This window comes from Camelina sativa, chromosome 18 (assembly GCF_030686135.1).
Source record: "Camelina sativa cultivar CO46 ecotype springtype chromosome 18, ASM3068613v1".
Classification (NCBI taxonomy): Eukaryota; Viridiplantae; Streptophyta; class Magnoliopsida; order Brassicales; family Brassicaceae; genus Camelina; species Camelina sativa.
The window spans coordinates 19,771,978-19,791,674 of NC_141897.1; the positions used below are offsets into that span (position 1 = coordinate 19,771,978).

General features: G+C 36.1%; 8 protein-coding genes, 1 long non-coding RNA gene and 1 pseudogene across 10 annotated transcripts; 5 read left to right on the forward strand and 5 right to left on the reverse strand.

The window, feature by feature from the left end:
• Positions 1-543: 543 nt before the first annotated feature.
• On the forward strand, positions 544-1,342 carry LOC104762097 (zinc finger protein ZAT12 pseudogene; annotated as a pseudogene).
• Positions 1,343-2,206: 864 nt separating this feature from the next.
• Positions 2,207-4,677, forward strand: LOC104762098 (uncharacterized). Of its 2 annotated transcripts, none has more exons than XM_010485326.3 (6): positions 2,207-2,530; positions 2,771-2,844; positions 2,947-3,903; positions 4,004-4,069; positions 4,156-4,354; positions 4,439-4,677. In XM_010485326.3, the coding sequence occupies exons 2-6, from the start codon at positions 2,842-2,844 to the stop codon at positions 4,501-4,503; spliced, it is 1,290 nt and encodes a 429-aa protein (XP_010483628.1). In that variant the 5' UTR covers positions 2,207-2,530; positions 2,771-2,841; the 3' UTR covers positions 4,504-4,677. The 2 variants fall into 2 exon arrangements, with proteins under 2 accessions (XP_010483628.1, XP_010483629.1); XM_010485327.3 differs by having other exon boundaries at positions 2,404-2,530; positions 2,749-2,844.
• A 43-nt stretch (positions 4,678-4,720) lies between these two features.
• On the reverse strand, positions 4,721-7,174 carry LOC104762099 (ras-related protein RABE1c). The gene is made up of 9 exons (XM_010485328.3): positions 6,575-7,174; positions 6,406-6,483; positions 6,110-6,182; positions 5,916-6,016; positions 5,627-5,692; positions 5,440-5,537; positions 5,278-5,340; positions 5,077-5,169; positions 4,721-4,966 (listed from the first exon to the last, which is right to left on the reverse strand). The coding sequence occupies exons 2-9, from the start codon at positions 6,476-6,478 to the stop codon at positions 4,883-4,885; spliced, it is 651 nt and encodes a 216-aa protein (XP_010483630.1). The 5' UTR covers positions 6,479-6,483; positions 6,575-7,174; the 3' UTR covers positions 4,721-4,882.
• Positions 7,175-8,541: 1,367 nt separating this feature from the next.
• LOC104762100 (gibberellin-regulated protein 10) lies at positions 8,542-9,201 on the forward strand. Its single transcript, XM_019239972.2, has 2 exons — positions 8,542-8,766; positions 8,859-9,201. The coding sequence occupies exons 1-2, from the start codon at positions 8,685-8,687 to the stop codon at positions 9,038-9,040; spliced, it is 264 nt and encodes an 87-aa protein (XP_019095517.2). The 5' UTR covers positions 8,542-8,684; the 3' UTR covers positions 9,041-9,201.
• A 461-nt stretch (positions 9,202-9,662) lies between these two features.
• On the forward strand, positions 9,663-10,010 carry LOC147923087 (uncharacterized). The gene is made up of 2 exons (XR_015588956.1): positions 9,663-9,800; positions 9,897-10,010. It is a non-coding gene; the product is annotated as an uncharacterized LOC147923087 (long non-coding RNA).
• On the reverse strand, positions 9,671-10,855 carry LOC104762101 (small ribosomal subunit protein uS8z/uS8w). Its single transcript, XM_010485329.3, has 4 exons — positions 10,747-10,855; positions 10,204-10,356; positions 9,944-10,104; positions 9,671-9,778 (listed from the first exon to the last, which is right to left on the reverse strand). The coding sequence occupies exons 2-4, from the start codon at positions 10,334-10,336 to the stop codon at positions 9,680-9,682; spliced, it is 393 nt and encodes a 130-aa protein (XP_010483631.1). The 5' UTR covers positions 10,337-10,356; positions 10,747-10,855; the 3' UTR covers positions 9,671-9,679.
• A 113-nt stretch (positions 10,856-10,968) lies between these two features.
• Positions 10,969-12,099, forward strand: LOC147923088 (small RNA-binding protein 11, chloroplastic-like). The gene is made up of 4 exons (XM_087499396.1): positions 10,969-11,067; positions 11,162-11,230; positions 11,312-11,418; positions 11,624-12,099. Exons 1-4 carry the CDS (start codon positions 11,031-11,033, stop codon positions 11,705-11,707), a joined length of 297 nt encoding a protein of 98 aa, XP_087355522.1. The 5' UTR covers positions 10,969-11,030; the 3' UTR covers positions 11,708-12,099.
• On the reverse strand, positions 11,686-12,691 carry LOC104726582 (glycine-rich RNA-binding protein 2, mitochondrial). Its single transcript, XM_010445468.3, has 4 exons — positions 12,479-12,691; positions 12,244-12,312; positions 12,025-12,131; positions 11,686-11,944 (listed from the first exon to the last, which is right to left on the reverse strand). Exons 1-4 carry the CDS (start codon positions 12,570-12,572, stop codon positions 11,879-11,881), a joined length of 336 nt encoding a protein of 111 aa, XP_010443770.2. The 5' UTR covers positions 12,573-12,691; the 3' UTR covers positions 11,686-11,878.
• Positions 12,692-12,702: 11 nt separating this feature from the next.
• On the reverse strand, positions 12,703-13,493 carry LOC104762104 (putative histone H2A.7). The gene is made up of 2 exons (XM_087499395.1): positions 13,172-13,493; positions 12,703-13,080 (listed from the first exon to the last, which is right to left on the reverse strand). Exons 1-2 carry the CDS (start codon positions 13,379-13,381, stop codon positions 12,841-12,843), a joined length of 450 nt encoding a protein of 149 aa, XP_087355521.1. The 5' UTR covers positions 13,382-13,493; the 3' UTR covers positions 12,703-12,840.
• A 3,439-nt stretch (positions 13,494-16,932) lies between these two features.
• LOC147923089 (putative histone H2A.7) lies at positions 16,933-17,719 on the reverse strand. The gene is made up of 2 exons (XM_087499402.1): positions 17,443-17,719; positions 16,933-17,357 (listed from the first exon to the last, which is right to left on the reverse strand). Exons 1-2 carry the CDS (start codon positions 17,650-17,652, stop codon positions 17,121-17,123), a joined length of 447 nt encoding a protein of 148 aa, XP_087355528.1. The 5' UTR covers positions 17,653-17,719; the 3' UTR covers positions 16,933-17,120.
• Between the last annotated feature and the right edge of the window lie 1,978 nt (positions 17,720-19,697).

Genomic DNA, 19,697 nt, shown 5'->3' on the forward strand with positions numbered 1-19,697 from the left:
AAACAGAATCAGATAATTCGTATGTATCTAGAAACCGTTGATCATCTTAAATTTATTCCGTATAATAATAATATTATCTAGAAGACGGCTGAGTAAATTCACGCGCCCCGCGGTGTGAATAAAATCAACTCATCAAAGTATCAAACTTGAGAGAGTTTATTTGTTGACGTCAACTCAAAAGAGTTTAGTTTTTTTTCTTTTCTGATGTGTAAGTGTAATCCCAAAATAAAAATATCTCTATATTATAACAAAAAAAAAAAAAAAAGTGTTTTCGAGAAAACACGAGGAAGATTCTCAACCAACCGAAACGACTCTTTCGTTTCTTTTTTTTTTGTAGTTTAGTCTCAAAAACTACGCGGTGTCGTAAATCGTGACCACATAACACGCATCTTCCTTGATTACCCCTTATCTTTCCACGCAATTGCGTTAATACCACACTCTTCGCTTGCCACTTCCTTACCCACCAAGTCACAAGGCTATTTTCGTCATCCTTCACACGTCTTCAGTCCACAAACTCGGTATCTATAAATACTTCCCAAACACAACAACACAAACACAACTACTATCACACACACAAAAAAACTCAAAACACACATAACTTGCAAGATATTATTATTTCATCTTATCAAAACATCATCAGAATAAGAGAAAATGATTGCGAGATCGGAAGAGATTAAGTCGACGGTGGATGTCACGGCGGCTAATTGTTTGATGCTATTGTCAAGAGTTGGACAAGAAAACGTTGACGGTGGTGGACATCTAAAACGCGTTTTCACATGTAAAACGTGTTTGAAGGAGTTTCATTCGTTTCAAGCCTTGGGAGGTCACCGTGCGAGTCATAAGAAGCCTAACAACAACAACAACAACGAGACCTTGTCGTCGTCTGGTTTGGTTAAGAAGGTTAAAACCACATCTCATCCTTGTCCCATATGTGGAGTTGAGTTTCCGATGGGGCAAGCTTTGGGAGGGCACATGAGGAGACATAGGAACGAGAGTGGCGCTGCCGGCGCGTTGGTTACACGCGCTTTATTGCCGGAGCCGACGGTTACGACGTTGAAGAAATCTAGCAGTGGGAAGAGAGTGGCTTGTTTGGATCTCAGTTTAGGGATGGTGGAGAATTTGAATCTCAAGCTGGAGCTTGGAAGAACAGTTTATTGATTGATTTTTTTTTTCTCATAATTTTCTGAAAATATTATTGTTTCTATATCATTCTTTGAATTTTTCTTAATATTTTAGATTATACATACATCTGCAGATTTAGGAAACTTTTCATAGGGATGTAATATATGTTTTTGTTCTGTAAAAATATATTGTTCTTATTATAGCATTGGAGATTTGTATATCTTACTTACTTAGCATTTCCCATTTTGGTGAGTAATATCTCTTTGATCTCTCTCTTTTAATTTTGGCCGACGTGAAAATATCCTATACTATTCTTTTTTCTTTTTGGGATTAAGTATCAATTATTATGTTGTTACCCTTCTCATCACGAATAACAACAACCCGGGATATAGATACTTTATCTACATTTTATACAAAACCGACTCGGAAAGTATACGACTGACATAGTGAAAAATCAAATTTGAAGCATCAGAACTGGATGTTTTGAGAGTGTTATGTGTGATCCTACCATTAGCAACCTTTTCTGTACAAATCAGACAAAGATATTCAACGTGATCGGTCGAATAACTAACGTGATCTAACAACACCACCATATATCTGTATCTCTCACTCTTTTACTATTGCTTGTGTCAAAGCAACGTTGATCATCCTACGCATGGAAGAAGCAAAGCTCCTTGGGTTTCTCGTGGTTTGCCAAACCAAAATGCTCCAGTAAAGAAGAAGAAGGCAGGAGTCCTAGAGCCAAACATGACAATTTTGTCAATAGCTGTGTCAATAGCTGAGGTAGTGTTTTGAATGAGACTAACCACTTTATTGTTAACTATCTCCTCTACCATCTAAGTAAAGCATTAGCCCACGCGTTGTCTTTAGTTTATGATAGTAGGATCAGCTTCAAACTCATCTTTCATACTCAAAACACTACCTCACCTAATATGGAAGCTTCAACTAGTTTTATTGTTGATTGCATAAAATAAAGTGGATCTTCTTAAATAGTCAAAATAACTAAAAATTAAAAAATTTCAAAGTATCAGTAATAATATTGAAGATATAATTTTTATAATGTTCTGTTTCTAATAGTATTGTTATTGTTGTTGGTTTCATGGTAGATAATTAATAGAAAATTATAAAAAAGAAGTTGGTGTCCACAACTCTCTCTATTATGGGAGATGAACGGTCACGATTAGACATCACTCAATACGCGTAAGATAAGCTTCGTGGTACCCGTAACATCAGATCATGCGATTTTTGCTTAATTGCTTTTATGCCTTTAACCAAAAACCCAAAGCATAGCTGAAGCAAAATTCTGGTGCTTCTCGCGCACCGTATCATCACATCGCTCTCCGTTACTTTATTCGCCGGCGAAATTACTCTCTGGCGGCGATCTAGTTTTACCGGCGATCAATAAAAGGTACCAATCTTTCAATTTCTCCAATTAATTTTTCTAGCCATTCAAAACCTCATCACTCCTTACGGCACTCACTCGTATTCGTTCAAAAATTTATCGACTTTGAGAATTCTCAACACTCTTTACTGAGCGATTAGGTTTCAATTTCTTAAAAGATTGATCTTTGGGTCGCAACCAAATTAAAAAAACAGATTTTTATCTACTACGAATTCGTTTTAAAGGTTTGATTTTTCGAAATTGAAGTTTCTGGGGAAGCTCACACTTGCTATTGGACGACGTGAGAGAGATTAAATCGAATCTGAAAGGACAAGAAAATGGTACGCCTCTGAATTTAGGGTTTATGTTGCATAAAGTTTATTTTTTTAATGGGTTTATGGATTGCATTCACTTTGATTTGGTCTAAATTGTATCGTATCCAGTCATATGAAAGCAAAGGTTTCTGGGTTTTAAAGAACAATGAGCATACAAGTGAGGAAGATTCAGTGTATGATCATTCTACAAGAGATGATTCAAAGCGTCCTCATCCTTGGTTTGTTGATTCTTCTTCTCGCTCAGAGATGTTCCCAAACAAGAAACAAGCTGTTGTGCAAGATCCAGGATTAGGGAAATCAAACTTAGGTCTTCCTTTGTGGGAAAGCTCATCGGTTTTTCAATCCGTCTCTAACCAGTTCATGGATCGGCTTCTAGGAGCTGAAATGCCACCAAGACCTCTTTTGTTTGGTGATAGAGATAGAACAGAAGGTTGTAGTAGCCACCACCAAAATAAGAGTATAGCTGATAGTTTTATGGAAAATAGATCTGTTGAATTGTCTATATCTAATGGCGTGGAGGTTGCTGTTACTGGGAGTTGTTTCGGTGGTGATGGAACTAGAAAACTTCCGGTTAGTCGGGTTAAGGAAACGATGAGTACACATGTTACTTTAGATGGTCATAGTCAAAGGAAAGTTGAGTCGTCTTCTGTTGAACCTTGTAGCCGGGAAAACGAGAGTAGCTTTATAAATTTTGCAATGGCGGGTCATCCTTATGGCAATGAGGACTCTCATGGTATCACATTTGGTGAAATTAATGATGATGAACACGGTGTTGGAACTAACTCCAATGGGGTTGAAAACTATCAGTCTTATGTTCAGGATCCTATTGGAACATCTGCTATGGTTTATGGACAAGAAACTGGGAGTTCACAGACCAGCAGTGGAGTTGTAAGTGAACAACAACAAGTGGCTAAACCGAGTTTGGAAACTCTTCCAAAGAACAAAGCAGAGGCCAAGACGTCAAAGAAGGAAGCTTCCACAAGCTTTCCTTCAAATGTCAGAAGCTTAATATCAACTGGTATGCTCGATGGTGTTCCTGTCAAGTATATTTCTCTCTCGCGAGAGGTAAAACTTAAAATTTCTTAGCTCAGCTGTTCTTATTTAAGCTAACCATTCTCCTGAAGCCTTTGAGTTTGTAATTGCATCGAAACAATCTTAATATCAGGAGCTTCGAGGAGTCATCAAAGGATCGGGTTATCTCTGCGGATGTCAAACTTGCGATTTCACAAAGGTAACTCTACAACATAATTTTTTTTTTCTTTATGTTGCTGGAACACTCACCGAATGATCTTTTTGCTTTGACTCTAATCATTCAAGGTGCTTAACGCGTATGCATTTGAGAGACACGCTGGATGTAAAACAAAGCATCCAAACAATCATATTTACTTTGAAAACGGGAAGACGATTTATCAGATAGTTCAGGAACTGAGGAACGCTCCAGAGAGTATGCTGTTTGATGTCATTCAGACTGTATTTGGTTCTCCTATTAACCAGAAAGCTTTTCGCATCTGGAAAGGTTCAACCCTCTTTTTCTTCTTCGTGGATATGTATTTACTTACATTTAAGTTTCCTCTAATGTCATGTTTTCTATTTGGTTCAGAATCATTCCAAGCGGCGACTAGGGAGCTTCAGCGGATCTATGGCAAAGAAGAGCGTTCCTTTTGAATGTAAAGTATTATTGGGAAGTTGTAAGATTGTACACACATTTTGCTGAATCTTATTTTTAGTAAACTATTCGTTTTTTTGCATCATTATGTAAAAAAGCTTTAAGAAAGTGATGATGTAAGAGAGAAAGCAAAAGTTAAGAAGATATTTGGAGAGTTATAAGGTATAGTTAAATAATTCAGCCACAGTGTCAGTTTCAGAAAGAGATGATCCGATATGTCTAAGAACGAACGATTACTTGAAGATTCTATTACCCCTCATGAACAAACTAAAAAAAGGTCAATTAAGAACAAATCAGCAAAAGGAAAGAATTACAAAAGCGGCACAAGATAAAATATGTTCTTTTACTTCACTTCAATTTTAGAGCTATTGAGACTTTTTAAGTTCCACAGCATGCAGACTTCTGTGTCGCCTGTCCGGCTCCAGCCGCCTGGTCCGTTTGGCTTATCTTGATCGTTGCAGGCTGAAATGAATGATAAATTTGTGACAAAAAGGGTTTCTTTTCAGTTCTTTGGACCAAGAAATGTGAAGTGAAAGAAAAGCTTAAGGAAAATTTAACAAGTAATTATTAACCTCTGCTTTTGAGTCAGTATCAGCGAGCCTCTGCTTTATGTCCTTTGCAATCGAGAAAAAAACTTCTTCCACATTAAGATTTGTTTTGGCACTCTGAGATGTGGAGTTTACTTATATTAGCTATGTAAGCAAACAAATACGACCAATGTAGTCTAAACTGTTATCATGAAATTAAACATTTAGAGATAATGTTTGGCTTACGGTTTCGAAGAACTTGATTCCATATTCGTCAGCAAGTGCTTGACCCTTTGATGTTGGCACAGCCTGAAAAATGTGTCAGGGACCAAAAACGCCATTAGTTGGATATCACGTGAATCAGGACGTTGGATAATTTCAGTGTGAATGAACTAGCTCGTAATGTACCCTCTTGCTCTCGTCCATGTCAGCTTTGTTTCCTATCAAGATTTTGTTGACATTATCCGAAGCATGTTGTTCGATATTGCGAATCCAGTTTCTGATGTCTGCAATAAGGTCAAGAGAACAGGTCTAGAACAAAACAAATAATGTAAGACCAAAGATGTAGTCAGTGTGTAGATAGAAGAAAATTTACTGTTGAAGGATGACTCGTCTGTGACATCATACACCAGTAAAATGCCCATTGCTCCGCGGTAATAAGCTGCAACAATGCCAAAGGAAAACAGGAACTAAACATTAGTTTCTTCAAACTAGTGTTGCAATCAATTTAAAACAACTATATATCCCCAACAAATCAACTGTACAAAAGCATTAGCCATACATAGCATCAAATTGTGACTGTTACTAATCCTCCCTAAATCAATTTCCAGTGGGACTATGTACGTTAAGTGCACACTATCATATGAAAAGAGGGTCTGACTGACCAGTGGTGATGGTTCGAAAACGTTCTTGACCAGCAGTGTCCCAAATCTGGAGCTTGATACGTTTGCCATCAAGCTCAATAGTTCTTATCTTAAAATCAATGCTGCCATCAAACAGAAAACAGACTCAGAGAGAGAAACACAAACAGAGATCACAGTCTCTTAAATCTCTTTTACATGGTTATAGGAACACAAACCCAATAGTGGTGATGAAGCTAGTGGTGAAAGAGCCATCAGAGAACCTTAAAAGCAAACAACTTTTACCAACACCTGAAACCAATCCCAAAGTTACAGAGATCTAAAACACACACCTTTTTATAAGTTTCATAAACTCGTATATGATTCTGACGAGCATGGATTCGAATTTTTCAACGTTTCGGCAAACGACGCAATGACTAGATCGGTTTTGTGAACGAATAGATAAATAGATTCAGTGAATTCAAAATTTATCGATGATATCGATTGGATCCCGAAGAGAGGGAAGACGACGTACCGCTGTCACCAATGAGAAGAAGCTTAATGAGGTAATCGTAATCGGCTCTAGCCCTAGCAGGTGGAGCAGCCATCGAATCTAAATTGGAACAAACAAAAACAAAAACAGAGATCAAATCAAAAACCAAAGACGACGAAGGAGATCTAAAGTCTGAAGAATCAATGCGTACCAGATCAAAATGATGCAGAGAAGAGAAGAGAAGAGAAGAGAGCGTGGTTATAGTGAAAATGAAGCAGAGAGAGCGATGGAAATGGCGGACGGCTAAAATACGCCTCTCCTGATTTAACTCAAGTTTACTCTGCTTTTGCTTCTTCTTCGCGTGCACGATATTATTACCTCCGGCGTAAGTTAGCCACTTGAAAAGGAGAGAGCGATCATAGTCCCGACAGGGCCCAAAAATAATCAAGCCCATTAATGAATCCTTTCTTTGTGGGCCTTTCCTGATGGACTAACCAGGAATAGACACGTGGAGTTGAACAGTGACAAATCCATAAACTTTGACGAAGGGATCGATCACGCATCACGCATACATAAATCATAAAAACTAGAAAAGTCACAAAGCATGGAAAGGTAGAGGGTTTATAGGTATGCTTGTAAGGTACTCGTTGCCAACCAAATTTAAAGTTGACATTTTGTTTTTCCGATTCTCTCTAAAGATTTAAGTTATATATATGTGGCCTGTGGGCATGCACATCTATTTCACTGATCAAAGAGAATCATTTGGATAAAGGAAAATAAGAAGATGGAGTGATAAGAATATTTTGTTGACATCCTTTGTTTGATATAACTTGTATATATAAACATTTCTTTTGATATCATCAGTCATCACCAATGTACTGTAAAGTATACACTTTATACCATATTGATATAATGATATGCCTTTCCAAATCTACTTTTAAAAATTTCACAAATATTTCAGTAAGTTAACTTTATACTATATATTAATATATATATATATATATATATATATATATATATCAACAAATTGGAGAGTCTCTTTCCCGACACTTAAATAGAATGGAGGTTTAGAGAAAAGGGGATATATTTCAGTAAGAATTTTAACTTTCCATATGAATATGTAAGCATGCAGACAAAATACTAATTGCTAAAAGGACTTTAAGTCCGGGAGACCCGTTTTACCAAACAAAATATGAAAGTTGAATCCATCCCATTTGTCACAAGATTCCTCTAATGACCCTTAACTTTTAGCTAAATCGTGACAAAAACACACCTTCATTAACATTTTAATCGTGAATAATAAGTCGGTGGTCCATCATTTTTTGACTTTGATTGACATCCTAAACTTTCAAATTAACATAAATGCATAGGCAATAGCTTTAAACAACTAATACTTTCTTAATTATGGACTTTTTCTTTTCCAACATTTTTGATGGATTGTAGTATATTAGAGTAATATAGAAAAGTAGGGAAGAGGAGAAAGATGTAGAAGTTCCCATATCTTTAGATTCTTGTTACGTGTGTCACTCTTATTATAGCTTTAACGCGATGGTCGCTCAACGTGAACGACATTGTGCCTTTGTATTTCCCACTAAGAAAAGAAAAAACAGTAATCATTTCATGTGTATGCGTATATACATATCGCTTTTGTTTTATCAACTTTCTTATATAAATGTACAAATACAATTTAATAACAACCACAATAATATGGAATACAATTGTACAACGGCACGCAACCATCAGAGTTAATAGATTCTTCAAAGCAAATTTACTATCTTTGTAACATTTCTATTAGTAAGTTATGATACAGAAACAGGATTTGATAGAAGCTACCATTGTTTCTTTCCATTTCTTTAATGAACGGTGTACAAAACATTAGGCATTAATCCCCTAAAAAAATATACTGTAAATTAATTGTTTAATACACAAATTTACCAATATTGATTTACATATCTACACATCTACAAAAATTTACCAAATTTGCCTCATAAAATTTACAAATCTAGAGAAAAAATAGAACTCTATAAAAGATTAAGTAATAAATATACTTTGTAGATTTTTTTTTTCTAAAAATGAAAAATACAAATAAAAAAAAATAAGAAGAAGACATTACATAAGTAACGTTTCACTTTCACCTACTCCAAAGTTTTTTTACCTATAAATAACTCTGTAGCCTCATTTTCCTCTCAAACCATCATCACTTCTTTTGCATTGTGTGGAAACTTCAAGTTTTTTTTCTTCATCTTCCCTAAGTAACAAACTTTCTCCAAACAGATTTTATATTAAAAAAAAAATCAAATCAAATCTCAGCAAGAACTAAGATGAAGTTCCCGGTTGTACAATTTTTTATCATCTCTTTGCTCGTCACATCTTCTTTGTTCATGCTCATTACCGCCGATTCATGTAAGTATAGTATACACAATTCATTTATATTTCAAATATATATACATATTTTGTATTAAGCTTTCTTAATTTGTGGTGAATAAAATGAGCAGCATGTGGAGGAAAATGCAATGTGAGATGTTCAAAGGCAGGGAGACAAGATCGGTGCCTCAAGTATTGCAATATATGCTGCGAGAAGTGTCAATGTGTACCTTCGGGCACTTATGGACACAAAGATGAATGTCCTTGTTACCGCGATATGAAGAGCTCCAAAGGCACACCCAAATGTCCTTGAACATGTTCAGAAGATGATTATCTTTACATTTTACATACAGAAAATATTAAGATTGTGGTTGATGCATATATAATAAGCTTGAAATACTCCTTCATGTATGATAAGTATGAGAGATCTTGCCAATAAAATGAAATAATATATTTTCAATTTTTATGTTTAAAGTTTTACGTATATCAATGGCTCCATGTATGAACTATGCATAATATGTTGATTTACTTAAATTTTCTACTCCAATTCACTATCAAAATTTTATTAAAATTACAATATTTGTTCTAAACCGATGATTATGTATAGAACGTGAACCATCGAAACAGGATGATGTTCTCGATCAAAACGTTCGTATACCAAATGAATAAAAAAGTCACGAACGTCTCGATTGATAGTATTGGCTCAAGAAAAGCATGGTTTTTTTTTTTGGAAACAGAAATTGAAAAAACTGTCTATTCATAAGTCTTCAACAACTTTTGCGCAAATCCCAAAACGAACAAAATGGCATATTATCTAAAGAAACACAAACACATCAAAAACTCTACTACCCCTTAAACTTTGAGCTCAATCGAATTCCTCTTCTCACCAAAAGGAGAAGCGCAAAGTATCATCACAGAGGACAGTAAGATTCTCTTCTTCAAGCTTTTTGGTTCAGTAAAAGAATCCAAGAACCTTTCCACCAACATTCTTTCTCCTGGCTTCTTCATGGTCCATAATACCCGCAGAGGTAGTAAGAACGATGTAGCCAAACTGCACATTTCAAGAATCCAATGTAAGATCACTAAAGATTTCTCTACATAATACATTTAACCCAAACAGAACCTATCTTATCAGAAAATACTCAACAGTTATTCAAGTTTTGTAACAGATACAAGAATTAGCATTTTAAAGAGAACAATGACTAAAAAGACAGACCTGTCTGGAAGGAAGAAGACGAGCAGTCCAACCTTCAATCTCCTTAACTCCAACATCAAAACGAGGACTGATGACTCCACATTTGTTTAGTCTTCCATTAAGCTCCACAACAATCTTGCCAGACCTGTGGTCATCAACGTACTCAAACTCACCAATGTAACCTGCATTTCCATATATTTTTTTTAAAATGTTACAGTTGAGCAAGAACAGTAACAGAGGAAAATGTAATGAGCTTAAACAATGAATGATCATCAGCATACCGTGCTTTTGCATGACGATAAGGAACTTGATGATGACTTTAGAAGAAGGCCTGATCATGACTTGCCTCTTCCCTCTCTTCTCAGCATTGTACATACTCTTAAGAGCATCGTTAAGCACACTGATCCTCACCATTCTTCAAAAATTTTAAAAACCTGTAACCCAAACCAAAAACAACACAAATCTGAGCTTATTCGAAACCTCCATATATAAGTAACGAATTCCAAAAAAAAAAACACTACTACTAACACATATATACATGTTTCAATGCACAACAAGATAGTGTACAGCTCAATCGAGAAAAAATGAATACGATTCCTACATTAGATCTGCTTACAACAAGAACCTAATGACAAGAGCAAAATTTCAAATGGATCCAACACTATCAGTTCCGAACTCAAATATCAAAATTCTAAAGCAAAAGAAACCATGAGAACATTTTTCAGAATTTCACGTTGTGATTGAGCTAGAAAAGCAGATCCGAGAAACCAAATAGAGGAACAAAGAAGCTCGAAGCTGTGGAGATTTTTATTTTATTTTCTAACCTTGAAATCGAAAATGGCAGCCGCACAAACCCTTTCCTTGCTAGCGTCGAAGGAATAAAAGTTGAACAAGACAACTAAATACAAGATGCGAATTAGGGTTTTTGCTTTCTTTATTGGGGCGCCTTATGGATACTTAAACTAGACTGGGTTAATGGATCTTCACTATTGGGCTTTATTGGGCCTTACTAAAATCAAACCTGATATTCGATGTCAAACGCCGCTGTTGCACAATTAAGTCTTATGTTTCGGACTCAGGTTCTCCTTCCTTTGTTTTGGCTTACGAGATGGCTAAGAGATTCACAGCACAGCTCTTCGTTAGCAGTATGATAAATAATTTTTCTTCTCGACTTCAAAATCACTCAATTTGTAGTTTATTTTGAGCTTCTCATTTAGTTGCAATCCTTTTCTCTTGCAGGACTCTCTGCTTACACAACTGATCAATCACTAAGGCAACTGTTTTCACCTTTTGGTCAGATTACAGAAGGTACATTCACAAAATTGAATGTGTCACCGCTCTGATTATGTGTCCCAACTAATATTTTCGTTTGTATGTGTGCGTTGTTAGCTCGTCTTATTAGGGACCAGCTAACACAGAGACCTAAAGGTTTTGGCTTCGTCACTTTGAAGTCTGAGGATGATGCACAAAAGGCGTTAAAGGCTTTGAATGGGAAGGTGATGATCCATTTCTTCACTCGCTTTTAAAATGTTGTATACGTTCTTGCTTCTTGATTTGAATTGAATTGATCTTGAATCAGAAAAACAAAAGTTTCTTTTGTATAATCCTAATCGATTAAGTGTATATATGCAAAGATTAGTGTAGAATGAATTAAGCTCCTTAATATTGGACTGAGTATTGCATTTGGTTATCTGTTTTCAGATTGTTAATGGCAGATTAATATTTGTGGAAACTGCAAAGAAAGTAGAAGCACCAACAACAAATACGAAGAGTAACCAGGCTTGAAGAGGACACACACAAACACACAGTCATTACAAAACAACATAAGGATCTTCACCAAAATCATTTTAGAGCTCTACACTGTTACAACTCTGAAGAGTGGATGCATTTCCTGAGTTAAGGTAAAGCCAATAAGTGAAACAACACAGAAGATCTGTAGTTTAATTTGAGTTGAGATCACTTCTGATGTAAACTTCCTTTAGGTTGAGCATATTTGATTCTGATGTTTCTGCCTTCGAGTAACTGAACAAAACGTTAGCAAGAACACAGTCAAGGTTTTGTTAGAATGCAATTCATGTATTTGGTTTTGTTGTATACAATACCTGATTGTTCATTGAAGCTAAGGCACTTGCAGCTGCTTCTTCTGAATGAAACAACACAAAGCCATAACCTTTTGATTTCCCGCTCTTGTGATCACATATCACTTTCACTGTGTTTTCACATCCAAGAACAAAGCCATAACTCAGGAATTGCATTTGTTTATCCATATAGGGATTTTGCACAAAACTACCAGATAATTTCATGGCGGCGATTCGTGGTACCTTCAATAATGTCACCAAACTTTTCAAACTCACTCTTCAAAACCGGTTCGTTAGTATCGTAAGATAGACCTGCATTGGTAGTATTAATATACTCAGAGTTTCTATCGCGCATTTTCACAAACACATTGTGTGCACACATTTTCTGTATCACGGATAGATATAAAAGTATTATTAACCTTATGGATTCCTCAACCGCAAACAGACGAATCCAAGATTGACAAAAAAAAAAAGTTACCTCCGACGAATAATTTAGAGCAAGATCCTCGAATTGTTAAATTCCGCAGTGGAGATGTAATGGGGCTACAACGAGCAAAGAGAGAAGTGAACATTTTGAACTCTTTTCACCACATGAATTAATTATCTCAGTGAATAAAAAGGGTGTGATAATGGGAGGGTCAAAGACTTAAAAGTGGTTAATTAATATTTAGCAAATGATGATACGACGAGTGGGCCAAGAGATTAGAACATAAAAATCTTATACTTAATCAGGAATTGACTTAAAAACCAAATACATAAAGATTAAAAAGCTTGGATTAACTACATTCACCAAAGACCAGTACAAACTACCAACAAAACGTAAAGAAACTAAGAGATTAATTAAGCTTTCTTAGGAGACTTGGCTGGTGATTTGGAAGCTTTCTCTTCGGTAGATTTAGAAGCAGTCTTCTTAGGCAAAAGCACAGAGTGAATGTTCGGCAAAACACCACCGTGTGCGATCGTGACTCCGCTCAGAAGCTTTCCCAACTCTTCATCGTTCCTTATCGCAAGAAGAAGATGCCTCGGAATGATCCTCGTCTTCTTGTTATCTCTCGCAGCGTTCCCAGCAAGCTCCAAAACCTGAACAAAATAAAATAAAAATCGAATTAGAAATTGACTTCTCTGAGAAATTAACAGTTCAAAATGTTCAGATCTGAATGTATGGACTTACTTCGGCGGCGAGGTATTCGAGGACGGCGGCCATATAAACCGGAGCACCACCGCCGAGCCTCTGAGCGTATCGTCCTTTCTTCAGGAAACGAGTGATTCTTCCAACAGGGAATTGAAGACCGGCTTTGATCGACTTCGAAACCGATTTGGTTTTTGGACCGCCGGCTTTCCTTCCTCCGAAAGCTTTCTTCACTTTCCCGGTGGTTTCCATTGCTACGGTTATCGATTTCTGAGTGTTTGATTTTGTATGGGAAGAAAAAGTTGGAGATTTGTGATTTGCTTTTGGAGGTGCTCTGTGTCGTTTTATAGGTGAGAGGAAAAATAGAGATGGGGGATGTTTTTTGTCCGTTGGATTTATTGTTATCGACGGTGGATATTGAAAATACCACGATCCGCGTGATTGGTGAATTAGCCAATGAGAAACGTTTCATAATTTTCGAACAGGCACTAGTTTTTTGTGTTTTTTTTTGGGTCTCCATTTTTTAACCTCGGCGCTTTCATTATTTGGGTTTTTTTTTGGAAAATGGATTTTAGTTTTATGTTAAAAATCATGATTACTGTACATTGATTTTTACATAGTGTAAAACGAAATTTATAAACCCAAGTTCTAAGAAAAAAAAAAGAGCTTTAAACACACCCCCTCATGGTTCAGTTACTTTAAAACAAGAGATTTGGAAGCTCCATAGTGCACCAAAAATACAACATTTCTTATGGCGATGTTTATCATGTGCTATATCAACAACTCCGAACAAGATATATACAGGCTGATCCAATTTGTCAAAGATGTTGTCTGAAGGAAGAAACTATCAATCATTTATTGTTCAAGTGCAATCATGCACAGTCGGTTTGGCGAAGTGTGACCATTTACAATAGACAACATCATGGTTTCAATGGTAGTCTTGAAGATAATATCCAATTTTTGGTTAATCTTCATAAGATACAGTTTGTTCATCTCTAGAACAGATTATTACCATTTTGGATGTTGTGGCGTATATGGAAGTCAAGAAATGATATTTTTGTTTCGAAATATCAATTGTGATCCAGCAAAAGACGCACAAAAATGTTTTCAAGAGGTTAATGAATGGTTGGAGATAAATCAGTTACAACATGATGACATAGATGGAAACAACAATGGTCATCGGCTTCCTAGGAGTCACAGTCAAAGCCATCAATGGGATCCTCCCCCGGAAGGCTGGCTTAAATGTAACTTTGACGGTGGTTTTGTTCAAGGAAGAGCATATACGTAAGTACATGTTGGTTAATTTTCGTGATCATGGTAGGATTATCTTATCAGGTTGTGCAAAACTTCAAGCTTCTTATTCTGCCCTCTAATCAGAAGCTTTAGGTATCCTACATGCTCTTCAGGTGACATGGGCACATGGGTTTCACTATGTCTGGTTGGAAGGAGATAATATGGAGTTAACGAATCTGATCAACACAACTCACAAGATAGGATCTCTTCTATATGATATTCGCTTTTGGATGTCGAAACTTCCATACTCTTCTCTGGGACAAGTTAATCAAGAGAAAAATGCAGACGATAAACTTTCACGTCATTATTCTTTAATTAATTCGATGTATCAAAATTATACAATACCAACTCGCTGGTTGGTTAACTCTTTGTGTACTTCTTCTCTAAATTAATAAAAATTAGATGTTAAAAAAATATCATAACAACTTCCCTACAATCATCAAAATCATATAAAACTCTTTTTACCAAAAAAAAAATCATATAAAACTCAAATCATTTAAAATAATAGATTCAATACACCCTTAAATTATATATTATCGCAAAGTTTGGAGTTTTACATTGTCAAGTGAGGCATTAAAAAATGTGTTTCTGTTTCCGAGACATTTCATTTTCACGTATCCGTTTATGTTTCCATGCAACATACCACGTGAGTCCCTATAAGGATACTCTGAAGTTCTAATTAACTATAAGGGTATTGTGAAGTCCTAATTTCATTAAAAATGTGTTTCCGTTTCTGAAACATTTCATTTTCACGTATCCGTTTGTGTTTCCATGCAACATACCACGTGAATTCCTATAAAGATACAATTAGCTGTGTTCAAAAATTATGGTAAGGTTTAAGTTTTACTTATAAGGGTATTGTAAAACCTTAATTCGAAGAGAACTAACAGCTTATGAAATCAAGGAAATGTCTAATTATAATCTTAAAGATATATAATGTGAGGCCTTAGTTAGAAAAAGTTAGGATTTTGACACATGAGATTAGTTTTAGATTTACAAGATTTATATACATCATGAGACGATTTATTTAGCCAAAACCCTAGAGATTTATAAACCAAACTCATTCATTAACAATAAACTCACTCATTAATTCAGAAATCTAAATTATACAAGAAACAGCTACTGAGCTACGTATGATGTTTTATGGCTTTAGGAACATAGACTCGATAGTCGTATATATTTTGATAAACCTTAAATATCATTAAGGAATGAAAGTTGAGGCTTACAAGAAGTTTAACCTATAATATTTGCTACCTTGCCAAAAAACAATAAAATAACAAGAGAGCATAAACCAGAGAATTTGTGAGAGATTTCAATAACAGAGTCTCTTTTTAGTGAAGCCACAGTTGCATCAGTCTTGAGTAGCTTCGCATATGTGATCTTGCTGAGATCGAGTTACGGACCAACCTGTCTATCTCTCTGAAGACTGTCGATGATGGTATATCTTGCTGATTGTGTAACAAGTTGTTTCTTTGCTTCCAAAAGCCATAGGCAACAGCTTGAGACACAACTTTTTTCCGCAACAATGTTGGAGTTCTTTGAGAGTCCTCCTTTATCAAATCCATTAGAGCCAACCAACCAAGAGTGGAAAACCATGTGTATTATGCAGCACATCAGCAGGGAACACGCATCCGAGAGAGAGATGTTCCCTTGATTCATCCTGCAGATTACATAACCAACACATGGGGTGAAACCACCAGGAGACCAAGCGATTTTTAGTGGGAAGTTTGTCTAGTTGGTTAACCCACATCATGAAAGCATGCTTTAGAGTGACACCTTTAAAACCACACACAATCATGCCAATCCTTTACAGTTTCACACGGCCTCATAACAGCCCATGTTCTAGCAGAAGAGAAACCCATACAATCCACATCTTCAAGACTTCAACAAAGCAGCCACATATGAGTCATTAGAGGAACACTTACTTGGAAGATTCACGAGAAGTGAGATAAGCATGCAAGTTTAGAGCCTCGTCGGACGTTTTGGAGAAGGGATAGTCCAACCTGTTTCATTACATCCATCAGCGACAGTAGTGTTATTAGCTCGGCGAAAAGAACGCGAGGAGCCTTACCCAATGGTCTTGATAAGTGGACCGAAGGGTGTCCACTTGACACTTGACAAATCTTTCAGCCTCAGGTTGGATCTTTAGTAGAGATTTCCAAAGCTGTGGACACCCTTGATTCATCATTGAAACAGGCGAGAACTAGTGACTCTTGGATTTGGAAATCTCTACTAAAGATCCAAGCTGAGGCTGAAATTGAAAGACATATCAAGTGTCAAGTGGATAATCGAACAAAACCAAGACTCCAAGAGAGCATAAACCAGACAATTACAAGACTCTAAAGTTCTTCAGCTCCGTAAGAGACATGTATATGTGCTTTTAAGACTCTAAATCCCCAACACAGCTAAACCACATTGGAACGAATCATAATTATTCAATTGGATCATCGTATCATCTTGAAACCGCTAATTATTGTTATCTCAAATTGTTGTAACAATTAAGCATAAGATTTAAGAAACAAGGAGAGATATTATTATTATTAATATAAGATCTAAGACAAGTTTGGAAAAACAAAATACATAGATCCTAAATAAGACTTATATCATACACATTCACCAAACCCTAACATAGATTATATTAACCAAACATATACTAGAAAAATGGTGAATGAGAATTTAACTTTAAAGATAAACATAATCAAGCTTTCTTAGGAGACTTGGCTGCTGATTTGGGAGCCTTCTCCTCGGTTGACTTAGGATTCTTCTTAGGCAAAAGCACAGAGTGAATGTTAGGCAAAACACCACCGTGAGCAATTGTGACACCGCTCAGAAGCTTCCCCAGCTCTTCATCGTTCCTGATCGCAAGAAGGAGATGCCTCGGGATGATCCTCGTCTTCTTGTTGTCTCTAGCAGCGTTACCAGCAAGCTCCAGAACCTGTGAAAAAATCAAAACAAAATCAATCGGATCAGAATTTAATCTCTCGAGTTTATAAAATTTTACAGATCTGAATGAAACTTACTTCAGCGGCGAGGTACTCGAGAACAGCAGCCATGTAAACAGGAGCACCACCGCCAAGCCTCTGAGCGTATCGACCTTTCTTCAGGAAACGAGCGATTCTTCCCACCGGGAATTGGAGACCGGCTTTCATCGACTTCGAAACAGATTTGGTTTTGGGACCGCCGACTTTCCTTCCTCCGAAAGCTTTCTTCACTTTTCCGGTGGTCTCCATTTCTCTCAAGAGATTGATTGATCTGTGGATTTGAAAAAGAAGATATGAGAGATTTTGTAAATATGATATGTTTAGGATTCCCGGTACTTGGTGTGGTTTTTATAATAAGTGAAGGAGGACAAAATAAGGGATGAGGATCTTTTCATCCGTTGGATGTAACCTTATCGACGGTTGGTAATGGATAGAGTACGATCCTCGTCTTGACCTACTAGCCAATGAGAATCGGATTTGGATTTTCCAAGCGGCGCCCGTTTCTTTTTTTTTGGTTTGTGTATTTTGAAAATTTTTGGGGTTTTGGTAATTTGGTATAAAAATGGTACTAAATCAAAATTATCCACCGGTTTTAATGTTTGGTCAATATTCAACCAAAAAATAAATACTTTTAGATTACTCACAGACCACAATAGTTCATAAATCTCTTCAATTTAGATGATGTTTGGACATAGGTTTTACCCCACTTTAGCAGGTTTTCTTTTAGTCCATCTAGCAAACAGTCAACAGAGTTTCTAGAAGGATTGAGAATAGAGCGAGTTGGGCCAGCAACACACCTAGATGGCCTGTTAAGATGCTCGGTCCATTTAAAAGATGGCCCAAATACGAACAATCGCCACAACTTGTTCTGTGGGAAGGTTGTTAAAGGGTGGGGACCAGGGTTTGAGGAACGTCTCGCGCACCAATAACCTACTGGTGGATGTTGATATCCACAGTGAAGGGTTAGGATCGATGCCCTGCAGGGCCAGCTTGGAGTTCGTTTGGGCGGCTAGCGGCGGGTTAGCAGGGTCCACAGGCGGTCCGTTGGGACAGCTAACGGAGGGCTAGTGGGGTCCACTGGACGGGTTGTTACAGGTTTTATTGTGATTTTGTGATTTTACTGATTATTTGTGGTCTTGTGAACTTTTTAATATTGAATTTCTTTTAGTTCGATCTGGGAAAAAGTTTGAGTTTTGTTATGTGAGTGTTATTCATTACTTATATTGTATCCACAAATAGTTATTCATTTGAATAAGTTTGACAAATAATGTATCCACAAATATTGTATCCACATATAGTTATCATGTGGACAAATATCGTATCCACAAATTGCACTATAACCCCATATGTTTCCATATGGACACGTTGTCATAGTCACCTGAATTGATGTGTATTACTTCTATTCTGTATGAATAAACACAAGTAACTATCTATTAACAATACTGCAATTGACTATCCACTTATCATTGAACAAATGTTCAACGACAAATGGATACTTTATAATTCAAAAATTCATCAAAAATATAGCAATATGTATCTTAAAATATAGAAATATATAATCATAACATATTGTATATAAATAAATAGATAATTTGTTTTATGATAACCATTTAAAGTGTTAATAACAAAAAAAGAGAAAAATAGAAAAAATAAAGAGGAGAGGGGCAAAATTATCCAACTAACAATGACACCTAAACAACAAATTTAAGAAAATATATCAAATTTGTAAAGTGGATATGGATGCAACAAGTTGAACCCAAAGTGGGTGTGGATGCAGTAAACCTTTTTTGTTCCTACCTATCACCTATGAAAACGATTATCTAAAATCTGAATTCTCATACTTATCAGACGTCTTTTTCCTTATTTCCATAAAAAGGAGATAGGTCTTAACATTTATTCGTTGTAAACTTGTACGTGTTAGTCCCTTATCATTTTCAATGCATGAAAAGTTATTAAAACGTTTCACTAGATATATATGGAATTCAGTGTGAGAGTAGCTCTAGTTTCAAATTCCTAAATGCCCTTCTAGATAATGATTATTCGGTTCATTTATCTTAAGAGTCTCAAATCAAATCTTATTTTCTTGTTAGAACAATTATACATGTTTGAATGTTAGCCAGTGAGATATGATATAATGCAAGAAAAAACGAACTCCAACTAAAAGTATATTTATAAAAGATAGATTGGAAGATCTAGCGTTGTCGAAATTAATAATGTGAAGTGCAAGTGCTAATGGTTGAAAGAGTATATACTCCATAATGAAGAAAGTCATTTTGTTGAAATGTAAGCCTTTA

Bases quoted from the DNA above. Each gene is read 5' to 3' on its own strand.
- LOC104762098 (XM_010485326.3), top strand. The intron at 4,070-4,155 runs GTAACTCTACAA...TAATCATTCAAG, and splicing joins AAACTTGCGATTTCACAAAG to GTGCTTAACGCGTATGCATT. The intron at 4,355-4,438 runs GTTCAACCCTCT...TATTTGGTTCAG, and splicing joins AGCTTTTCGCATCTGGAAAG to AATCATTCCAAGCGGCGACT.
- LOC104762099 (XM_010485328.3), bottom strand. From the start codon at position 6,478: ATGGCTGCTCCACCTGCTAGGGCTAGAGCCGATTACGATTACCTCATT. The intron at 6,183-6,405 runs GTACGTCGTCTT...GATTGGTTTCAG, and splicing joins TCTTCTCATTGGTGACAGCG to GTGTTGGTAAAAGTTGTTTG. The intron at 6,017-6,109 runs GTTTGTGTTCCT...GTTTGATGGCAG, and splicing joins AGCTTCATCACCACTATTGG to CATTGATTTTAAGATAAGAA.
- LOC104762100 (XM_019239972.2), top strand. From the start codon at position 8,685: ATGAAGTTCCCGGTTGTACAATTTTTTATCATCTCTTTGCTCGTCACA. The intron at 8,767-8,858 runs GTAAGTATAGTA...TAAAATGAGCAG, and splicing joins GCTCATTACCGCCGATTCAT to CATGTGGAGGAAAATGCAAT.
- LOC104762101 (XM_010485329.3), bottom strand. From the start codon at position 10,336: ATGGTGAGGATCAGTGTGCTTAACGATGCTCTTAAGAGTATGTACAAT. The intron at 10,105-10,203 runs GTATGCTGATGA...ATGGAAATGCAG, and splicing joins TATCGTCATGCAAAAGCACG to GTTACATTGGTGAGTTTGAG. The intron at 9,779-9,943 runs GTCTGTCTTTTT...TGAAATGTGCAG, and splicing joins GTCTTCTTCCTTCCAGACAG to TTTGGCTACATCGTTCTTAC.
- LOC147923088 (XM_087499396.1), top strand. From the start codon at position 11,031: ATGGCTAAGAGATTCACAGCACAGCTCTTCGTTAGCA. The intron at 11,231-11,311 runs GTACATTCACAA...GTGCGTTGTTAG, and splicing joins TTTTGGTCAGATTACAGAAG to CTCGTCTTATTAGGGACCAG. The intron at 11,419-11,623 runs GTGATGATCCAT...ATCTGTTTTCAG, and splicing joins TAAAGGCTTTGAATGGGAAG to ATTGTTAATGGCAGATTAAT.
- LOC104726582 (XM_010445468.3), bottom strand. From the start codon at position 12,572: ATGTTCACTTCTCTCTTTGCTCGTTGTAGCCCCATTACATCTCCACTG. The intron at 12,313-12,478 runs GTAACTTTTTTT...CTACCAATGCAG, and splicing joins CTCTAAATTATTCGTCGGAG to GTCTATCTTACGATACTAAC. The intron at 11,945-12,024 runs GTATTGTATACA...CGTTTTGTTCAG, and splicing joins TAGCTTCAATGAACAATCAG to TTACTCGAAGGCAGAAACAT.
- LOC104762104 (XM_087499395.1), bottom strand. From the start codon at position 13,381: ATGGAAACCACCGGGAAAGTGAAGAAAGCTTTCGGAGGAAGGAAAGCC. The intron at 13,081-13,171 runs GTAAGTCCATAC...TATTTTGTTCAG, and splicing joins TCGAATACCTCGCCGCCGAA to GTTTTGGAGCTTGCTGGGAA.
- LOC147923089 (XM_087499402.1), bottom strand. From the start codon at position 17,652: ATGGAGACCACCGGAAAAGTGAAGAAAGCTTTCGGAGGAAGGAAAGTC. The intron at 17,358-17,442 runs GTAAGTTTCATT...ATTTTTTCACAG, and splicing joins TCGAGTACCTCGCCGCTGAA to GTTCTGGAGCTTGCTGGTAA.